We start from the raw sequence: 22,500 nt of genomic DNA on the forward strand, positions 1-22,500 counted from the left end.
TCCTCCCCTGACGCGTCCTCCACCCTGATATGTCCCCCCACCCTGATGCATCCCTCCACCCTGACGCGTCCTCCACCCTGACGCGTCCCTCCACCCTGATGTGTCCCTCCCTCATGCTCTCTGCACTGACGTGTCCCCCCGTTAACCCTCTCTAGATTATCAGCAGATCTGTGAGAGGTGAAACACACCCGCTCACACAGCTGTAGCAACACGCGGCCTCTGCCCTCTGTGAAAACACCCGAGTGGTTGGGTGGGCGCGCACGTGTGTCTGTGTGTGTGTGTGTGTGTGTGTGTGTGTGTGTGTGTGAGTGTGTGTGTGTGTGTGAGTGAGTGCCTCCTCACACATGTGGTCTCCGCCTGACTGCCACTAAATCTCACACAATCTCACAACTGCACATTCAGAAGAAACCTGTTTGCGGACTCCGACGATGCTTCTGTTGACCGTTGTAATTCATACAAATTGTTGTGAGACCATCATCTGAATATCGAATATTTATTATATAAAAAGGGTGATCATCCATTCTGAAACAACAGAGCAACCCCTAGGGAGAATAGAAGAGTCCTTATTACTGCAACACTCTCCTTTATATCAATACTATCATTTATTATTCAATACTATCACTTCATCTGAACGTTAATCGGGTCACAGTGATGTTTCATCTCGTCCCTGTCATGTCTCTTTTCGTGTGTTCTGATATCGGCTGACTTCAGAATGTGCCTAAACGTCTTTTCTTGGGCACTGATGTATCTGTCTGCTGATTCCTGACCAACTGTGGAGCTGTGGAGTCTTCCTGCGTTTGGGTTTATTACGCCTGACTTCACCTCCTCCACCAGGGGCCCAGTCAGGGGGCCACGCATTGCCTCGTCTGCTTCTGTCACGTCTGTGCGTCCTGCTCCCCTCACACGTTCCTTCTTCACCTCCCGTCTCCGTAGCGCCTGGAGGAGACACGGCTGCTGCTCCGTTCTGATGCCGCTCTCATCTCGCGCCTCCTTGAGAGGTATTTGTCTTTCTTTTTCCAGGGTGGCATATTTATGGCAGCACGGAGCACGAGTGACCTTCAAGGCCTCCCCGCGGAGAGATGAGATGATCACATGAGGGTCCTGTGATGGCTTGTGAGCTGTGAGATGCCTCTGTTAGTGCCGTGAACACGAGGGCCGCGTCCGTACAGGAATAACCCTGAGGCGACGCGCCTGGAGGGCCGTGTGCCAACGCAGTCATCACGCGCTTCCTCTTTAAAAAGACTTTGTTGGTTATTTGTGGGGATGTTTTGTTGTGTGTGAAGATGAATGCCTCTGTGTATTGGTGGAGTTCTGTGTTTTTCACGGCATCAGACTGCAGATTGTTTTGGGGGGCAGTTTTTAAAATTGATTTAACATGTTGTGGTTGTTACACAAATCTCATTGATGGAGGTGTTGCACAAGAGGACTAAATTCTTTCTCAAGCTAGTAACTAGCTGACAAGGCAAGGGCGATGATGTTATGGACCAGGGGAGGAGAGGGGAGGGGTGGAGGAGGAGAGGGGAGGAGGTGAGGAGAGGGGGAGGAGAGGAGAGGAGAGGGGAGGGGAGGGGAGGGAGGAGGGGAGGAGAGGAGAGGGGAGGGGAGGGGAGGAGAGGGGAGGAGAGGGGAGGGGAGGGGAGGAGAGGGGAGGGGGAGGGGAGGTGAGGGGAGGAGAGGGGAGGAGAGGGGAGGGGAGGAGAGGAGAGGGGAGGGGAGGGGAGGAGAGGGGAGGAGGGGGGAGGGGAGGGGAGGAGAGGGAGGGGGAGGGGAGGAGAGGGGAGGGAGGGGAGGAGAGGGGAGGGGAGGAGAGGGGAGGAGAGGAGAGGAGAGGGGAGGGGGAGGGGAGGAGAGGGGAGGAGAGGGGAGGAGAGGGGAGGGGAGGAGAGGAGAGGGAGGGGAGGGGAGGGGAGGGGAGGAAGGGGGGAGGGGGAGGGAGGAGAGGGGAGGGGAGGGGAGGAGAGGGGAGGGGAGGAGAGGGGAGGAGAGGAGAGGGGAGGAGAGGGGAGGAGAGGGAGGAGAGGAGAGGGGAGGGGAGGGGAGGAGAGGGGAGAGAGGAGAGGAGAGGGGAGGGGAGGAGAGGGGAGGGGAGGAGAGGGGAGGGGGGGGGAGGAGAGGGGAGGAGAGGGGAGGGGAGGAGAGGGGAGGAGAGGGGAGGAGAGGGGAGGGGAGGAGAGAGGAGAGGGGAGGAGAGGGGAGGAGAGGGGAGGGGAGGAGAGGGGAGGAGAGGAGAGGGGAGGAGAGGGGAGGAGAGGGGAGGAGAGGGGAGGGGAGGAGAGGAGAGGAGAGGGGAGGAGAGGGGAGGAGAGGGGAGGAGAGGGGAGGGGAGGAGAGGGGAGGGGAGGAGAGGGGAGGGTTTTTTTTTCTCTCGAGAGGACCAGAGTCCAGGAATGCTGCATATACAGCAGATTGTAGCTGCAGCTACTCCTGCTGAGAAGGTTGACGGCAGCTGGACTAACCCCTTCACCATGACATCACCACCATCACTTATGCAACGCAGCTGTTCACTCTAGCATGACTTTTCCACATCGGGCAGAGTGTTTGCATGTTTGTGCCTGGGTGTGTACGTGTGTGGGTATGTGAGAGAGAGGAGAGAGAGAGAGAGGGAGAGAGAGAGAGGGAGGAGGAGAGAGAGAGAGAGGAGAGGAGAGAGAGAGGAGAGAGAGAGAGAGAGAGAGAGAGAGAGGAGAGGAGAGCGAGAGAGAGAGAGAGAGAGAAGGATATGGTATTTGCATGCACCTTGCATGCAATTTAGCTCAGTGTTCTCTCCCAAAAAACTACTTGTGATCCTCAAAAACAACAACACAGCTTTACTTTCCAAAATTTTATTTGTATTCCTAAACTTAAAACAAATCCATCCGTTTAATTACAATTGCAGCACACACACACGGCAGACGTAGCATAATGCTAACAGAAGAGGAAGACTGAATAAAGAACGGGAGTGATGGCAGTGGAGAGAGAGAGAGAGAGAGAGAGAGAGAGAGAGAGAGCTGCTGGTGGCGGCACTACTGTGTTTCGTTTAAGATTTGGTCATGTGATGCTCACGGTTGCCCCGCCATGCTGAAACAACGGGTCTACAACCCACCGCTGTGGAAGCCGTCGCTACGGTTATTTACAGCGTACATACACACACCACACCGTTTGTTTCACACACAGCTCTCTTTCGGGTCGTGCTGCATACTGGCTGGACAGTAATTGCAAGCATTGATCAAAGATATGCATTAACATGGCAGGACCTAGGCCACATTTCAGGATAACCACTATAAACTACATAGTTACACAGATATTACAAAAAGAGTGGAATACTGGTTTACAAACATAAGGCACAAATTCATTTCCATATGAGTCCAAAAAGTGAGATGTAAGGGTGTAAGGATCACCTCTCAGCCCTGGTTACTGTAGTTCTGCAGTGAGACGTAAGTGAGAGTATGGGTGTGTCACCTCTCAGCCCTGGTTACTGTAGTTCTGCAGTGAGACGTAAGTGAGACGTATGGGTGTAAGTGTCACCTCTCAGCCCTGGTTACTGTAGTTCTGCAGTGAGACGTAAGTGAGACGTATGGGTGTAAGTGTCACCTCTCAGCCCTGGTTACTGTAGTTCTGCAGTGAGACGTAAGTGAGACGTATGGGTGTAAGTGTCACCTCTCAGCCCTGGTTACTGTAGTTCTGCAGTGAGACGTAAGTGAGATGTAAGGGTGTAAGGATCACCTCTCAGCCCTGGTTACTGTAGTTCTGCAGTGAGACGTAAGTGAGACGTATGGGTGTAAGTGTCACCTCTCAGCCCTGGTTACTGTAGTTCTGCAGTGAGACGTAAGTGAGACGTATGGGTGTAAGGATCACCTCTCAGCCCTGGTTACTGTAGTTCTGCAGTGAGACGTAAGTGAGACGTATGGGTGTAAAGATCACCTCTCAGCCCTGGTTACTGTAGTTCTGCAGTGAGACGTAAGTGAGACGTATGGGTGTAAGTGTCACCTCTCAGCCCTGGTTACTGTAGTTCTGCAGTGAGACGTAAGTGAGACGTTATGGGTGTAAGTGTCACCTCTCAGCCCTGGTTACTGTAGTTCTGCAGTGAGACGTAAGTGAGACGTATGGTGTAAGTGTCACCTCTCAGCCCTGGTTACTGTAGTTCTGCAGTGAGACGTAAGTGAGACGTATGGGTGTAAGTGTCACCTCTCAGCCCTGGTTACTGTAGTTCTGCAGTGAGACGTAAGTGAGACGTATGGGTGTAAGTGTCACCTCTCAGCCCTGGTTACTGTAGTTCTGCAGGCTGTGGGTGATGCTGTGATTGGTCGTTTGCAGTGATGATAAGGAGCTGGTGTGAACTGGTGTTCAGTTACGTTCAGCACTGAGAGCTGTCACTCACCTACACTCTGCAGATCATCACATTGTCATATTTATGATTATAATCAAAGGTCGTATGACCACTATCATCTCATCAGAAGATCATAGTGTCATCATTATTATTCAAGTGGACATGTGTGGACACTCCACCAGCTATATTCAGATGTGTCATTCATACTGGTAGGTGACAACCTCTGAAACTCTAACAAAGGCAAAAAAAAAAAAGACATACAAACACATGGATGCATGCATTAATGTATGTAAACTCACTCTGACTCACACACACAAACACACACACACACACACACACACACACACACACTAAACGCACAACTCCCATATGTTTGGTTTTGGAGCATTTCACCGTTGTGTGATTACAGTGCTCAGAGGAGCAATGTGCTCATTGGACAGGGAGACCTGTGGGAGGGGCTAAAGGAGGCTGGGACCAACCCTAGCCCAGCCTGACCGCAGGCACGGGAGCCAGCAGCCAATCACATGGAAGATCCTCCACCCCAGGCCTGCAATTGACATCAGCACAGAAGACCACACCCCTTGTGCTCTTCACAGTATAATGGATCATCATAATATAAGATCAAACGTATTACTGTCATTATTGCCTGAACGAATGGACAACATTGAGACTGGCGCTTTTATTTTACTTTTTAACTAGAAGTTTGCAAATGTTCAGGTTGTGTGGGGTGGGGCAAGGAATGTCCCCAGACTCGATACAATCAAAAGGACCATGTGTTTGTGTTATGAACCCTTCAAACTACGTTATCGGAGCCATCACCGGAGGGCGGGACCTGGGGGCGGGACCTGGGGTGGAGCCAGCGCTGTGGGGGAGGGCCCTCACAGCTCGGTATCGGCCGTCTTGGTGGCGGAGTGTCCGTTAGTGGCGGCCGGGGCCGGCTGGTCCTTCACGGCCTCGGGGGACTCTCGTTCTGGCTGGGCTTCTCCTGGACCTCAGGGGCGTTGAGGGGGGCCACGGACACCAGAGTGTTGCCCTGGTTCTCCTCGTCAGGCATGCAGGACTCGTCAGCCTAAGGGGGACACAGGGTGGTCTCGGGTGAAACCAGTCCCCAGCTCGGTCTGTCTAAGAGTGATGGAGGAAGTGCTACAGTTGCTGCTCCTCCCCACAACACCTTGGCTGCAAGGCCCTCCTTCTGCGCTACGGCCCGCCCCCTCCCACCCTCAAACACGCCCACCTAGTCGTGTGTGTGTGTGTGTGGTGTGTGTGTGTGCGTGTGCGTGTGCGTATGCGTGTGTGTGTGTGGGTGTGTGTGTGTGTGTGTGTGTGTGTGTGTGTGTGTGTGTGTATCACACTCACCAGTTTCATACCCTTGGCGTTGGTGTGGTGGTGGTTTCTTCCACATGTATCCTCCTATGAGTGCCGCGCGGCGATGGACAAGCCAATCAGCAACAAGGAAATTAAGACGGTGGGCGTGGTCTTCACAGGTTTCTCTTCTGAAGATTCTATCCCCTGTACCTGCACACAGGAGAGAAGCCAGGATGGTCTATCTTCTAAATCACAGCATCAGGATGATCTATCTTCTAAATCACAGCATCAGGATGGTCTATCTTCTAAATCACAGCATCAGGATGGTCTATCTTCTAAATCACAGCATCAGGATGATCTATCTTCTAAATCACAGCATCAGTATGGTCTATCTTCTAAATCACAGCACCAGGATGGTCTATGGTCTAAATCACAGCATTAGGATGGTCTATCTTCTAAATCACAGCATCAGGATGGTCTATGGTCTAAATCACAGCATCAGATGGTCTATGGTCTAAATCACAGCATCAGGATGGTCTATCTTCTAAATCACAGCATCAGGATGGTCTATGGTCTAAATCACAGCATCTGGATGGTCTATGGTTTAAATCACAGCATCAGGTAGCTATCAAGCACTGTACTACAGTACACTGATGTGTCTGTGATCACAACCTTGATGTCTTGTCCTTCGACGTTGGTTTGGAACAAGGCAGTTTCTCTTTGGGATCAAAGCAAACACATCGGTATGAAAAGACACAGGCCGGTGTTTAAGCAGGGAGAAGGTCAATATTTGTGAGACCTTTGTGAGTTTACTGAACCGTTCTACAGAGACCTGTCAGGAGCGCGCGGCAGTCGTAAATGTAAATATCAGCATCGTGTTCCTTTCATGTCAGCAGGTCTGTAATCATGACGTGAGCCTGGAGAAGAATGAGCAGCAGGTGGGATGTTGGCCACAGACACTGGCATGTATGGAAAACCCTTCAGTTCCCTAACATTGACGTAGTACACCCACAGAGCATGCAGTGGAGAGTCATGTCTTTGAGATACAGAGAGAGAGTATGGTTAACCAAACACCAGAGTGAGAGAGTGTGTGTGTGTGTGTGTGTGTGTGTCCTCTGCAAAAACCGATGATGTCTTCCAGCTGAGAGAGTGGGAGACTAAGTGGGGGAGGGAGAGTGTGAATGAAGAAGGGAGGAGACAGAGGAGGGGAGGGGTGTGTGTGTAACAGGACTCATCCACGCCGTCCGGTGTCGAGGCAGGAGCCTGTGCAAACTCCTGCAGCTCCCCCCGCAGGGCCCCAGGGCTCCGCAAGAAGTCTAGACCAACACCCGTAACCCCTGGACTGCCCTCTCAGCCATTCACGGGGCTGCGGGCGTGGACGCCTGGTCCTCTGTTCTCCCAAGTGCCTGTGTGTGTCTGTCCCAGTGTTTCTCCTCAATCCCTTATTCCCTTTTGTGGCGTTGGTGTTAAATGTGCCAGTGTGTGTTGTTGTGTTTGTGTGCGTGTTCACTCGTCTCGTTATGAGTGTTACGTGAGGTGTATATATTGTGTGTGTTTGTCCTGTGCTTGTCTGTTTTGAGTCTGTTACGTGTTGTGAAGCGTGTTCTGTGTTTGCTACAGCGCTAGTAGCGCCGTCAGCCGTTACTGTATAAATACTGTAATCACTGTATCTCTACATATTCATCCTCGCACTCGTTACACCAGGTTTAATGGTTGCTGTAGAACAGGAGAAATATTAATAGGGTATTTGAATTAGCAATGACTAATATTGCTGAAAAGACTGGGCAAAAAACTAAAAGGATGAATGAATGACCAGCTGAAGGAATGAAATAATTAATATTACTTAATTCATTAAAGTCTCCCCCCGGTCTCTCTCCAGTCTTCATCTAGTCTCTCTCCAGTCTTCATCTAGTATCCCTCCAGTCTTCATCTAGTCTCTCTCCAGTCTTCATCTAGTATCCCTCCAGTCTTCATCTAGTCTCTCTCCAGTCTTCATCTAGTATCCCTCCAGTCTTCATCTAGTCTCCTTCCAGTCTTCATCTAGTCTCTCTCCAGTCTTTGTCTTGTCTCTCTCCAGTCTTCATCTAGTCTCTCTCCAGTCTTCATCTAGTCTTTTTCCAGTCTTCGTCTAGTCTCTCTCCAATATTCATCTAGTCTCTCCTCTCTCCAGTCTTTGTCTAGTATCTCTGCAGTCTTCATCTAGTCTTTCTCCAGTCTTCATCTAGTCTCTCTCCAGTCTTTGTCTAGTCTTTCTCCAGTCTTCATCTAGTCTCTCTCCAGTCTTTGTCTAGTCTCTCTCCAGTCTTCGTCTAGTCTCTCTCCAGTCTCCTCGGGTCTCTCTCCAGTCTTTGTCTAGTCTCTCTCCAGTCTTTGTCTAGTCTCTCTCCAGTCTCCCCCCAGTCCCTTTCCAGTCTTCATCTTGTCTCTCTCCAGTCTCCCTCCAGTCATACAAGTATCACATGGCTAAACTAGTAGTTGTTTATCTTCATCATATACTGTATGTTACACTATGTCCTAAATGTGACTCATGGTAAACACATTAAGAGCAATCCAGGCCTGACTTCTGCTCAAGCCTGAGTCCTTTGGCTTTCTGTTTGTTTTCGCTGGTTTGTGTGGGCTTGGTGAGACATGACCGTCAGCCTTCGCAGTCTTGCGTTCTATGTGATCATTTGTCCTGCCTGTGTTTCCGTAGATGTCAGGGTACAGTGGTGTATCTTAGCAGTTCATCAACCCTTATGTAATTAATGCATGTCTATAAGTTACATGTTCTTTGTTCAGCTTGTACACAGCAGTGTATAGTCTTGCTAGGTAAATGGAGCTACCGGGCTTCCTGCAGTCCTCAGATGACAGTGGGCTCTCTGTTCTCGGGTGGCTTTATCTAGCTGTGTAAGTAGCCAAGGAAGGAAACGTCAGTTGAGAGAAGACAGATTCACAGCCCGAGGTTATCCGTGGGAGTTTTATCGTGAGGCGCAACTGCTAGGAGATCCATTTCCACTCTTTCTACTTCAGAACTTCGCTAAATCACTCTTTCGCACAGCGCTTTAGCCAGTGATGGGTCGCATGCTCCCAGCCCCGGTGGCAGGAGTTATCACTTCCACCACAAAGAGGAACTGAAGACCACCACGAGGCTGTCGGGCTGAGGGAATGGAGCTCTGAGCAGGAAGAACCACCCCAGATGTGAAAGTAGTAGTCTGTGGTGTCATTATTTTGGGGCTAGCGAGAATGCTACGCTGCTTTGTTCTTTGTTCCGTTAAATAGAAGTAAACAGAAGAATTGTTTTACTCTGCACTTCCTGTTGCAGTAGACGCCATGTTTGCTTCTCCATGAGTATGAGCTTTGCCAGCTTACAGCTTATTGGATGCTGGTCTACAAGCCAGACATGCATTTGGCCCAGGGCAGCAGGGAAGGGGGTGGGGGGTGGAGACAGAGAAATCAGAGTGAAGCTCTATTAGCGTATCACCCAGATTATGGAGTACGGGGCCTCAGAGAGGAGCTCTCTGAGAATGAGGGTGGGGCAGGGTGTGTGGGGGTGGAGGATTAATGTGACTGTACAAGCGTTCAAGAAAATCTAACGGAGCCCTCATCAAAACACATCTGGGTGAACACTCAGACACAAGCCTCCCTGGAAACAGTAGGAGAGGGAAAAAAAAACCCGTCTGTCCTGCAGAAAAGGGAGTGGTCCGAATGTCCCGCACTGGGAACGTCTCGCGCGGGTCACGTTCCAAGAACCGCTGCGAAACACAAGCAGATAAGCAGGAAAAAAAAAGCTCTTAGCCAGAGAAAAGCAGGAATGTGAATGCTCAAAATGGCGGAGTGAGATTCCCACGTGAAAACGTGAAGGGTTCTCGTGAGATACGCCATCTTAGCAGCGCTTCAGCTAACAGCAATAAAAACGTCATGGATTGGTCCTGCTAATCTGTTCAATGTTCATGTGCAAATATTCTTCATATGAACCTTGAAGTCAAAGAAATATTTAGAGACACAAACTCTAGATGGCTTTCATGTGAAATGTGCATCATTTCTGCTGATATTAAACTTGAACAATGTACAGTGGGCAACCAAACCAATTATATATAAAAAAAAAAAAAAAAACCAGAGTAAGTTAAAACTGCAGTTTCATGCTCTCCTACAGGCAGGTTTAGTGTTATGGTGAAAACCCATCATAATGCAGGTCTTCTTACATGGATCCATGTTCTTGTGAAATCAGAAGCTTCTGGAGGGACAGGAGTAGGAGGGCAGGACCCTGTGGAACAGGACATGTCCTCCACCTCACAAAGTCCCCGCCCGTCCCACAGGGTCCTGCTGTCTTACAGCGCTGTATGTTGATATGGGAACCAGTGTAAACACACACAACTCAGCCAACCAAAATACAAACACACTTTAAAGCTTCGTATGAAACTCCTTTCATTTCAGTGGAGAGTGAACTTCTCCACTGCCTGTTCTCTTTAATCTCACTAAAGGGAGACCCTGTTTGCCCAAACACATGTGTGATCAACGATCCTGCAAGTTTGAAATCTTCTGACAATGTGACTGCAACTACAAAAATGTCACTGTAAACGAGCGTCTTCATTCCACTGTAATGAACTTCGTTTTTCTTATGCTCAAGCCTTTAGGTGACGTCCCTGTAGGGATGAATTACAGTGTTCTCAGAAGTGAAGTAAGTGTACGAACTGCCTAAGATCATTGTGTCATGTAAGTTAAACATTCTGTTTATTATTAATTTAAAAAAGTAATAGTAAATAGTAATAGTAAAAGTGCACTTGGTAAAGCTGCATAAACCACATAGATTACTGGATGTTTTAAACTTTGGTCTATGGTGATGATCTGGAGCTGAAGAGATACAGGACCACTATTCATATTTTTGGATAATTTAAGCTTGATGTATTTTATTGTATTTTTATTCTCACAGATCTGCCCAGAGGGGGTTATTCCAATTTCCCTGATTGATCAGTTCATTGACTGAAACCAGTATGCTGGTGGCTAGCATGTGTTTCCTGCACAATACCTGCAGGTAGTCACCACCTTTGGCATCCTCTCTAGGTGCCACTTATCCATCAGCGTAAGATCGACTCTGTGTGGACCCAGCAGTGGTACTACTCGGATCTACACAGAGAGGACACAGCAGTGGTACTGATAGGGTGTCCAGGGAGACGACACAGTCGTCCTTCCCGCCTTGAAGGAACAGCTGGTGTAGCCATGGACGCCAGTGGCATCTCCGGAGAACAGGTGTAGGACCCTGTTACGGGTCACAAGCCACCGCTGACTCACTGAATCTCTGAAGTGATTTGGTCCGTGCCGGGATCACTCACCTCATCAGGAGACAGCGTGCTGTCCACGGGCTGCTGGGATCTCGGGTTCTGCGCGAACACAGCACCCTTCAAGTCCACATAGGTGCTCTCAGGCTGGACAGTGCCAACCGACACGTAGATCACATCACTCAGGTCGTTGTTCTGGGTTGCATGAGGGACTACAGAATCAGTCACTACAGCAGAACCTGTGAGCAGACACATAAAACCAAACTTTAACCTAGTGTGACAAAAAAAAGCACAAAGCAGAAATATCCACCAAACACAAAGTACAGAGTACACACACCACATCTACCAGTGATACACACACCACATCTACCAGTGATACACACACCACATCTACCAGTGATACACACACCATATCTACCAGTGATACACACACCACATCTACCAGTGATACACACACCACATCTACCAGTGATGCTGCGAACACAGACGGCTAAAACAACAGTCAGTGAGTTGTGTCCTGTTAAAAGAGCTGGACAGCGGGACTGGTCAGACTAGACAGGAAAATCTTCAGAGGGGCAGAGAGGGGGCAGGAGATCTTACCATCGGTTGCTGGGGCATCAGTGGGGCTTCTGCTGCTACCTACAGAAGGAAGTTGGGTTGTTGAGTCCTGATCCGGGTCAGAACCGGTCGGTAATGTTGTAGCATCATCCTGCCCCTGGCAACCTAGACATGAAGAGTTGTAGACAGTGGTGTTAGCACAGGACTGAAATGTACAAATCTACACCTCTGCTGTTCTCGGACACCACCTTGAGCGAACACCACCCTGAGCGGACACCACCCTGAGCGGACACCACCCTGAGCGGACACCACCCTGAGCAGACACCACCCTGAGCAGACACCACCCTGAGCGGACACCACCCTGAGCGGACACCACCCTGAGCAGACACCACCCTGAGCAGACACCACCCTGAGCTCCACCCTGAGCTCCACCCGGAGCTCCACCCCGGCCTTTCAGAGTCTCATTCCTTATCGATGGCTCTTTCCTGCAGGCAGAGAGTCAGATCGCTGAAGGTGCACAGGCTGCACCCACAAATGAGCTTCTAGAGACACTCTTCCTCTTCTAGAGACACTCTTCCTCTCCGCCATGAGCTGAGACCTCACGTGGTAAAGGATAACGAGCGGTGTTTGAACTCAAGAGGAAGATGAAGAGGACGTTTCTTCCTCCCATCGCCACATTGGGCATTGTTTCTTTTTTTTCAATGTCCTGTTAACTTTCAATTACACATCTGAAATACACACACGTTCCTCCGTTAAGACGACATGTCCTAGAATGTTAGTTTTCACCAAGCATAACTTTTGTTCCAAAGATTTCGTTACAAAAATAAACCCTCAGCCTTTGCCAGTGCAGGACATATGGGGACACACAACCGTCTGACGTTTATATCAGATACAGTGTGCTATACACTTCAATAATCTCCTGCGTGAAACTTTCCAGCTAGATTAAAGCATTTTCATCCTCGAACATAATCTGATGCAGGGCTGCCCCACAAAACTGTGTTGAACCGTTACAATCTTGCACCAGTCAGGCAAAAGGCACCATTGTATTAAGCTTCGTCAGTTTTTCTTACCAAAGCGTCTTGAATGTAAACCGACACAGACACATTCCTCAAGTCAGGTGTGAGGCATGTCCTCCACGTGCTCGTGAGCGAGGGAGCACGATCCTCGCACGATCCTCGCACGAGGGTGGCATGTTCGCATCAGAGGCAGCTGATGCAGAGGACAGGTTAAACAAGCCTGCCCCCACCCTGACTGCCCCCCACCCTGACTGCCCCCCCACCCTGGCTGCCCCCACCCTGACTGCCCCCCACCCTGACTGCTCCCACCCTGGCTGCTCCCACCCTGACTGCCCCCCACCCTGACTGCCCCCACCCTGACTGCCCCCACCCTGACTCCAGCAACCCCCACAGAGCACAACAATGTGGTGTGTTTGCTCAGGCACCTTTAGTAATTAACAGCCTGACTGGGAGCTTAATGCCTTTAACAAATAAACATTAGCATGAAAAGGTCATGACCCTTGATTCTGCTGCGCCTCCCTAGGGTGAGATTACCGCGGTAAAACACAAACTGCTGGGATATTTGAGGGATTAACTGGATAAAGCAGCATCGCATGTGACACCACTGTTGGATTATGCCTCTTTGTTTTCCTCCTGTGGGTGTCGAGTATTTTAAACACTTTCTAAAATATTAGATTGGTATTTCGGTATTTAATTGTCTGTGGTGATTTGTTATGTGTATTCATCAAAACCAAACGTGATACAGTTGTGTGTGTATCACCTGGCACACAGGTGTGCACGTTTAACTCCATGCTCACTATTATTGTTGCCATTACTGTGTAGTGATCACATTCCATTTCAATGAGACACTCGTGGAGAGGGTTCCTCACCAAGCAGAGCCAAGGAACCAGCAGGCTGAAGACATTCCTCATGACCTTCTGGAGGCCAGCATGTCCAGCAATCAAACTCATTTTCACCCAAGCTTCAGAATGCCGTCTGGAGGGCAGGCAGGGTTGCACGTCCGTAACAGCACGGAGGGCGTGGCCCGCCCGGAGGAGCAGACAGTGGCCGACACGATCTGACCATTTCCACAGGCGTCGGCCCACGACTGGACAGTTTAATCGCACTATTTGAGCAACTGAATTTATCAGTTTGGTTACCACCTGACCCCCCGGGTTAAGAGAGAGTGTGAGATCTGTACCTGTTCTTAGAGAGCTGTGATTTGAATACGCATGTTTTATAGATAAATGAACCCAGGATGAGATTTGCTGAAGAGAGATTCACAGGGCCTGAATTTGAAAAGGTCACTTTTAAAACGCCCACATTCTCCAGCAATACAGTCACACGGCTAGCTGTTCCGCACCCAGCCTTCTGTTTAAAGATCCCCATTTCAGAATCACGCCATGACCTACAGGCAGAGATATTGGGCACCGGACAGAACAGACCATATATTTAACTGGCTGAACTGGGCATAAATCCTACAGCTCATAAGAGTGTCAATAAAGCAGCACCCTGAGTCCTGTAGGCCAAAGGCTGACACGTTTATGGGTATAATAGCTTTCAGAAAACAGGAGTAGTTTCTGCCTCATACAAACAGGGTTTGCGTCAGCGGTCAGCAGACCTAAGAACCCATAATGCACTGCTCACATTCATGCATGGTGATGCATCCGGGGTCATTAGCTAATGTTGAGCTTGCTGTACTGAACTGGCAGGTTGCTATGTGTGAAGGATCTATGTAGTTTCCCACAAAACCATCAAACAGCAACATAAAAACGTACCAGAGCAAACATGTCAACCCTTACATCAGCGCCTCAGCTGTCTGAGGGTTTAGGAGGGGACGAGGGCGGGCCTCGGACCTCAGGAGCCCCACAGCTGGGACCAGCATGCTCTGCGGTGAATGGTGTCATCGTGCGCACGCTCTCCACGGGCCTCAGTGCGAGTGTGACGCCCACCAGCCAGCAGATCCACACGGACCTGGCGGAGGTTCTGTTCACGCCCACCCGACCACAGCTCGTAGCTTAGGGGCTTTTGTTTGCTGTCACAAACGCACATGACTCTGTAGATGAGACGTAAAGAGAGCTTGTAGGTGTCTGTCTAGTCTTAGATTTATTGAGGGGACATATGGAACAGAATGTCTTTTGTTTATGTGGACAGTGCCAAGATCTGCACGTGTTTTACATAATACCGCTATTCTCATGTTTATGTGCTGGCCTGAATCAGGAGAGGCACCAAGATTCGTAGGTTCAGCGGAGAACATGGAGGAGCCTTGGTGAAACATCTCACCCTTCATTCGCACGTACACCCACGCACATCTACGTTTACGCAGCAACACACTCCAAGGGTGGAGGGAGCTTAAAGATGTTTCGTTTTTTGTTCCCGTTGCCGTAGCGAACTGGGTTTGATTAACAGATGTTTTGGAGGGAAAGATCCAGATCCAGGAGCCAGAGGGGGGGGGGGGAGGTGGTTAGGATGGGGCCCGTGGGAAGGGGGTGTGGGGGGGATGTAAGGATGGGCCCGTCATCCGTGCTAAGGCCTGGTGTTAGTTCCCATTCGGTAACTTGTGAACCTGTGTGTGCTCAAAACCCACAATGCTGTAGTCATGTTCTGGGTAGTATGTTGCCTCCAAATGTATTCTCCATATGTGCTAGCTGCGCTAAATTGTTATAAATTCACTCCGAGTTCCCAGCGTGCACTGGGCCCTGCTCTCCTGAGATTGTGGGCCAGGTGTACACACACAGAGCCAAAGCACACACTCTCTCTCTAAACACATGCACACACTCTCTCTAAACACATGCACACACTCTCTCTAAACACATGCACACACTCTCTCTAAACACAGGCACACAAATATAGGGGGAAATCACTGTGTGTGTCTCACAGTGCAGAACTCTAGGTCGTGTCGACGAGGCAAATTTGTCCATCAACAACATACCTCAGAGTTCTGGAGAACACTGTGCGTGTGACGTGTTCCTGAATCGCTTGAGTTTTGAGTTTTCGTATTTTTATTTTTGGACAAGCAACACGCAAACAAGCACATCACAAAATCAGATCTTCAGGTGGTGGCCGTGGAAAGTGAAAGCCAGAGGGGCCCTTTCAGTGTGTGGTGATCCACAGCAGGAGAACCATGGAGACCCAGTAGAAGAACCCTGGAGACCCAGTATCCAGTAGAAAGGGAGGCCAGGGCAAACAGACCTGCCTGCCCATGGGATTACATAATCCAGTACTGCGTGGTAATGAGGTCCATTACACATTCAAACTGTGCATGTAAAAGCAACCCCCCCCCCCTCCCCCCAAAACAACAACAATGCTTCCACTTCCTGTCTCAGCAGGATGTGAGTGTATGTCTGAGAGTATCTAGAGCAAATGAGCTGGAAAACAATGAGCAGTCTGATGAAGGTTTGTGGTTCTTCACCACAAGATCTCAGGGAAAAACAGTGGATTAGTTAAATCCTGCCTAACATTAAATCCTAATTATGGTGCTTCAGGACAGAAAATAAACACCATCATGCTTTAAAAAATAAACACCTAAATGTTCATTTTACCTCAGTAATAATGCCTAAACACATTGTCCTGTTGTGTTCTACTAAGGCAGGTCTCTAATTTCTCAGTTTCACTCCTTCTCTCATGGGCTGGTTATCTTTACCACAGAAATCCCCATCCAATAACAATCCTCAAACTACCAAGTCCTCATGCTCCAGAAAAGTAGCTGGAAAACCAAACAAAAATAAACTATCCCCAGAGCGGGAATCAGAGGGTCACAGCGAGTGAACCACTAGGAAGCAGGTCCTTCTAATCAGCTCAGAGACGAGCTGAAGATGTCGGCTCAGGGCTCGTGCAGGAAATCCACCCAGGACCGGTGTCTGGGCGGGTCTTGTACATCATTACCACCCTGACGCCCCCCTGCCCTGATGCCCCCCCACCCTGACTCCTCCCCCCTGCCCTGATGCCTGTCCCCAACTCCAGATGTCTGCACGGCTGGATAGAGGCTTCCTCTCAACCAGGACCGTTGCATCAGGAATCTGCAGAGTGACACGTGACCTCAGATTCCACCCAAACCCCTGGGTGCGCAGGGTTAGATAATATTCTGGAAAGCTGAAAGGATCAGTTGCCTCAGGGGTGGGGTCATTGGCTCAAGGGTGGGGTCACTGTCTTCACCATGCAGCTCCTAACCCCAGTCTTTGACACCAACTGCTGCTGGATTGACATGACTGAACTCTGTGTCAGAGGCTGGGTATGCCACGAACACTCCAACAACGGTCCAGGAAAACAAAAACACCAGTGATCAACGATATTCTCTGATCTTTGAGTGCATTGGCTCCTGGATTCAGATAATTATAGAAGAGATTCTGTTAATTACACAAGAGTTCTCATGTTTCATGTTCAGATCACCCGCAGGCTCTGATTTACAATAAGGGAAATACCAGGGCACCCAGGTAGGAATATGATGTCAGTGCTATGTATTTGATAAATGTCAGAGATCTCACTAAGGCAGACTTTCTGTGTGTGTGTATGTGTGTGTGTGTATGTGTGTATACTCACACATTCACTGATGTTGAACTGTACTTAGGAAATCCTTGTTTCCTAAGACACATTCCCCTTTTTATCATTCAGGAAGGGGGTTTCTGCTCCTTGGAAGACCAGCTGCTAGGCCACACCCACCACCCCAACCACAACCCACAACTGTGTACATCTCCAGATGTTCATGGACTGTGTCCAAGCTCTTGGTTCTTGACATAAGTGTGCAGATCAGTTCAAGACTTTGCGTAACTGGATATCTTCATGTTAGGTCCACTGCAAGTTTAACCTACACAGTGCTCTTGGAGAAATCCACATCAGGAAGGAGAAGAAAGATGGAGAAAGATGGAGAAAGATGGAGAAAGATGGAGTTGTGGGCCTTTGAGAACAGTGCTTTGTTTTTCCTTTTTTTTTGTCATTTCCCTTCACAGAAACGAAAGCTGAGATTGGGGCCTGTTTGTACCCTCCTTTGGTCTAACCGTTACAAATCCCCAGGGTTCGTTAACACTGTGGTTAAGGGGGGGCGTAGGCCGACTGGGTAGTGTTGGGGGGGGGGGGGGTGGGGTGGGGGGTATATGAGAAAGTTCTACAGGAAAAGGATTCCATCTTATGTTTTCAATTAGTGAACATTAGACACAATTGCCCGTGTGTACCGCTTGCTGAACATTAATTAGCCTGGATAATTAGCCTGGGTAATTACTGTAGCATTTAACCTCTTAAACCCCAACACAAAAGGCCATTTCTGCTGTATAATTTGTAATCTTCGCTTTAAGTGCTACACAATCTCATTGCTTATAATTGTGACTATTAAGACATAAAAGAGCGTGATCAAGAACAGCTGAAAGTTCTTCCCTCTCCACAAAGTGACATTTCAAACCAGCAATATTTCTCATTTCTGAGTTATCATCAATTGTTGAGGTCAAACAACAGCAGATCACAATATGATCAAACGAATGTTCGTGATATTATAAACGAGATGTTGATTTGTGAATTTGTTCTGAATGCCCAGAAAATGTCTCTCACCCGACAGCGTTTCCGTGTTTCTCATAGTCACACAGATATTTTCCATCGCTGTGGTGCTGTCGGACTACGACGATGATGCAAGAGCTGCACTCGACCAATCAGATGTCTGGGTTTCCACTTGAAGCAGAGTTGTGTGCACCCATGGGCTAATTATACTTTAATGTTTTGACTCAGATTTTTGGACTATCCCATTGCCAGAGTTTCTCATTCAAAATGAATGTGCAGTGTTGGGATAAAGCCTGCTCACTCTAACCCTGCTAAACACCCAACGACTGTAGTAAAACTACTAAGATCCACCAAACGGGAAACGAAAATCTTACGAGAAACAGCATTACCCAAAAGTGGAGATGTGAGTACAAAAGGTCGCCTGTTCTTCATTAAAAGCATCTACGAAACAAAAGGCCAACGTGAGCCAACGTGAGCCAACGTGAGCCAACGTGAGCCAACGTGAGCCAACGTGAGCCAACGTGAGCCAACGTGAGGTCTTTGTTCAGTCTGTACCCTTCACATCTCGCCAGATCTCATTGTTCTTTCACACGTGATCGTGGTTTGGTTGTGCGATGTGCTCTACACATGTACTGGCACTGCCCATCATGCTGTGTTTATGGCTGACTGCCCATGGCTTTCAACTGGCTTCTTTCAAATACTGAAATCATGCAGTAACCTGTACTCATCACTAGAGGGCATGCTTTGATCCAGAGTTGATCTAATCTAGCTAATTATATCTGATTGTTCATTAACCATGGTACGCCAAGTTCCAGTCATTAGTCCAGATCACTAATTACACGACATCCTGATCTGTGGATTCCCTCGAGATAATCCACACCCAAAGCTAAGCGAAGTAAGATATGTCATCTTACTAAATGTCCCACACCCTCGGTTTGCGTGACGTGTAGCAGGAATCTTCAGACGAGAGACCGCCAGAAGGCATAGTTAAGGACCATGAGAAAACGAATGGCAACTTTCAGTCCATGTTTGAGTTGGCTGGAGACCTGAATGTCTGCCAAGGAGCATGTTGTGGGTGTGAGGCGCGGAGATGTAAGGTCTGCAGTCTGACTGGCTCCTTCCCTCCAATGGCGCACAACTTCTCAGCACTCCTGCCATCTGTCTTTGCTTCATCACCGAGTCCATCATACAAATGGTATGAAGATGGAGGACAGTTACTGCCACCAACTTCCCTTCCTTTTGTGTGCAGACTGTGTGCCATTGTGGGGCGGAATGCTTGTAAAATTTAGCATCTGCTCTCCAGTGAATGGCTTGGCTGTGTGTGATCGGGACGATAAAACTGTCAATCAGGCGAAGTCTATATTGGGACGATGTTAAGGCGGCAAACATGCTGCTCACTGAAGGCTCTGGACTCTGTGGCTGAAGGTTGGGTGGATGTGCTTGTCAATGTTCCTCCAACAATCGCCCACGGCTAATCCGGGTGATCATTATATCGCTGAAGTTCTGGGCACTTTTCAGCTCCACAGAAATAGCTCTGTTTTCAGTGAAAACAACCCTGGTCCTGGTCATATTAGGTGTGGGTGGAGAGGTAAAGAAGTGCCAAGGTGATCTCCCCCACTCCAGCCTGCACAAAACACAACCGCAAATGAGTCCTTCACCCAGGTGACCCATCACCCAGGTGACCCATCACCCAGGTGACCCATCACCCAAGTGACCTGTCACTCAGGTGACCCATAATATCCTGGTTGGTCTTCATGCCCCGGTGCCATGCAGCTTAAAGGTTGGTTAACGGCCGGGCTCCTCTCCAAGGGAAAAAGGTTTAACTCACATGAGCAGATTGTTAGATTAGCTAAGAACATTACCCATCAGGCCGTGTCCCCACCCCTCCCCCACCCCTCCTCCCCGCCCCGCTGAGGGTCCGGATGCTCCCCCGTAATGGAGATGTTTGCACTGACGTCTCATCTCCACGCCGGGAGATCCTTGTCTGTTTGTAGGGAAGACAAAGACCCAGGCAGCTCGAGCCCTTTCGTATCTGCTCGGCTCAGTCTCTGATTCAGCAGGCAGGTCTGTAAATGCGAGATACTTGAGCAGCGTGCCAAACACAGACCTTCCCAGAAGCTCGTCACGTGTTGGACTGAGCAGACTGAGTGATTGTATCTACAGTCAACTGCCTTGACCCTTTCAGGCTGACGACGCGATCAAGATGCCCTGCAGCTCTAATTAAACCAAATCCTCACCAGACACAAAAACGAGACCTCAAGAGGACGAACACTGCAGACTAAGGTGAAGCTCCGCTCCACACTCAATGATTTTTTTATGCTTTGTTGGAGAGTGAATCTACACGGATCACCCCTGAGCAAATTCTCTCACATTAGTGCCAACAGCAGTGGAGTGTCAACAATGTGGCGGGCGGGTGAGAACGGCCGTGTGTGTTAGTGTTTGCTTTCAAATAAAGGGGGTGGCAGGGGCTTAGCTCTAACAGGTCCTTGTGGTTTCCAAAGATTCAGCCGTTGGCAGACTGTCTGCTAAAACCTGCAGCACCCCAATGCTTCCTCATGAAGCAGGACCTTCTAAAGTCCTGCGCACTGCACCGAACCGCACCGTGTCTGAGGAGAACCTTAATGAATACGGGTAACATTACGTTACGTCACAAGCAAGCTGATTTTCCATTTTAACTTAAAAATAGATTTAATAGTGGGACTTCTAGGTGTATGTACAGCTGTATGTTTCTTCTGCGTGAGTCTTGGGAAGAAGAAGAAGATCACATTCTCTATATAGAGTTGAGAGAAAGTATAAAGTACCTCCATCTCCTAATGGCCTATACTGTGGTTCACATGAGCGTAGCCGTTGCAGATCAACCCAGGGCAGGACTGGCGCTCACGCCCTCACGTGGCCAAACGTGACCTCACCCTGCAATTACCAGTAGCGGAGGTCACGTCTCCTCACTCACCGTCCATGGAGATCAGTGGGGGGGGGGGGGGGGTCACATAGGTGGAGTGTTCCTGCCCCTCCCGACATGTATCTGCCCCTAACGTGGGCGACATATTTAGACCTGTCTCTCAGACCCTGAGTGAGTGAACCGGCATGCAGTCGCTTCCCCAAACACACAGACTCTTTCGGTGCAGTAATGTAAACACATATTTCTCCTTAGAGGAGCGTGAGGCAAACACAGGATGGGCCGTTTCCTTCATACAGCGTCTGACAAACTGACCTACAGGTTTCATCTCACGTACCTCCACCAAAGCAGGAGATGGACGGAAGAAAATGTTTAACTGCTGTCTGCCATCAACCATTCTTCCATTATTTCCACACACACACACACACACACACACACACACACACACACACACACACACAAGCCCACACACATTCACACACGCCCACACCCACACACACAAGCCCACACACACACACACACACACACACACACACACGCCCACACCCACACACACAAGCCCACACACACACACACACACACACACACACACACACACGCCCACAAACACACACACACACACGCACATACACCCACACCCGCACACACTCTCACACACACACACACCCCCCCACACACACACACACACACTCACACACACACATACCAACACCCACACACACACACAAGCCCACACACAAGCCCACACACATTCACACACGCCCACACCCACACACACACGCCCACAAACACATACACACACGCCCACAAACACACACACACACACACCCACACACACCCACACACATATACACACACACACACACACACACACACACACACACACACACACACACACACACACACACACACACACACACCCCCACACACACACCCCTGTTTCTGTTCATACATCTCTCCAGCTCCACCCAGTTGGAGGGTAGGATATACTCCATAATTACCCTCCATGCTAAGTTTCCAGAGTGCCAGCCCTCTTTGTTCCACTATGCCGCTACGTTGTTGCTCCATCTGCTTTGTGTAAACACTGCTGACTGACCTCCACCAGGTCATGCTAAAGCAGAGCATCTTTAACAACACACCATGAAGTCAAAAACAAAATCATCAAGTGTTTGTTACTTGTCCATTAACTCCTGAACAAGATTTGACCCTCTAATATCAAACTGTAGCTCAACAAAGCTCAAATAAGAGTATTTAGAAACAATGGAAAATTCTTCCATGGGTGAAAAACAAGTGTGATTATCAGTTCCAACACGCTGCATCTGAAAAGCCAAGCAACATCTCGTAATTACGGAGGAGAATCGTACTCACGGAGGACCAGCAGAAGGCAGAGGCAGACCGACAGGATCATCCTTCTCCACAGCTCATTCATTCTCCGCATGGCTCTGCTCCTTTGTGAGCGTGCTGAGGTGTGTGTGTGCCGAGGTGTGTGTGTGTGTGTGTGTGTGCTGGAGCGTTGAGGGAGGCCTGGGAGGGTTTAGGGGTTTCCTGTGGCTCAACGTACTCTGCGCAGGACACGAGGGCAGGATAAAGTGTGGTCTGTGCTTCAGTGTTTTTATATACAGCCCCACCACTGCCCCCCTCCCTCTCTCTCTCTCTCTCTCTCTCTCTCTGTCTCTCCCCCTCTCTCTCACCCTCCCTCTT

General features: G+C 49.3%; 1 protein-coding gene across 2 annotated transcripts; it reads right to left on the reverse strand.

Moving 5' to 3' along the window:
- Positions 1-2,806: 2,806 nt before the first annotated feature.
- On the reverse strand, positions 2,807-22,401 carry LOC143502790 (uncharacterized). 2 transcript variants are annotated; one of them, XM_076995503.1, is made up of 6 exons: positions 22,168-22,401; positions 11,467-11,589; positions 10,921-11,105; positions 5,663-5,821; positions 3,439-5,375; positions 2,807-3,377 (listed from the first exon to the last, which is right to left on the reverse strand). In XM_076995503.1, the coding sequence occupies exons 1-4, from the start codon at positions 22,235-22,237 to the stop codon at positions 5,717-5,719; spliced, it is 483 nt and encodes a 160-aa protein (XP_076851618.1). In that variant the 5' UTR covers positions 22,238-22,401; the 3' UTR covers positions 2,807-3,377; positions 3,439-5,375; positions 5,663-5,716. The 2 variants fall into 2 exon arrangements, with proteins under 2 accessions (XP_076851618.1, XP_076851617.1); XM_076995502.1 differs by having other exon boundaries at positions 2,807-5,375.
- Positions 22,402-22,500: the final 99 nt, after the last annotated feature.

The sequence above is a fragment of the Brachyhypopomus gauderio genome, unplaced genomic scaffold (assembly GCF_052324685.1).
Source record: "Brachyhypopomus gauderio isolate BG-103 unplaced genomic scaffold, BGAUD_0.2 sc213, whole genome shotgun sequence".
Taxonomy (NCBI): domain Eukaryota; kingdom Metazoa; phylum Chordata; class Actinopteri; order Gymnotiformes; family Hypopomidae; genus Brachyhypopomus; species Brachyhypopomus gauderio.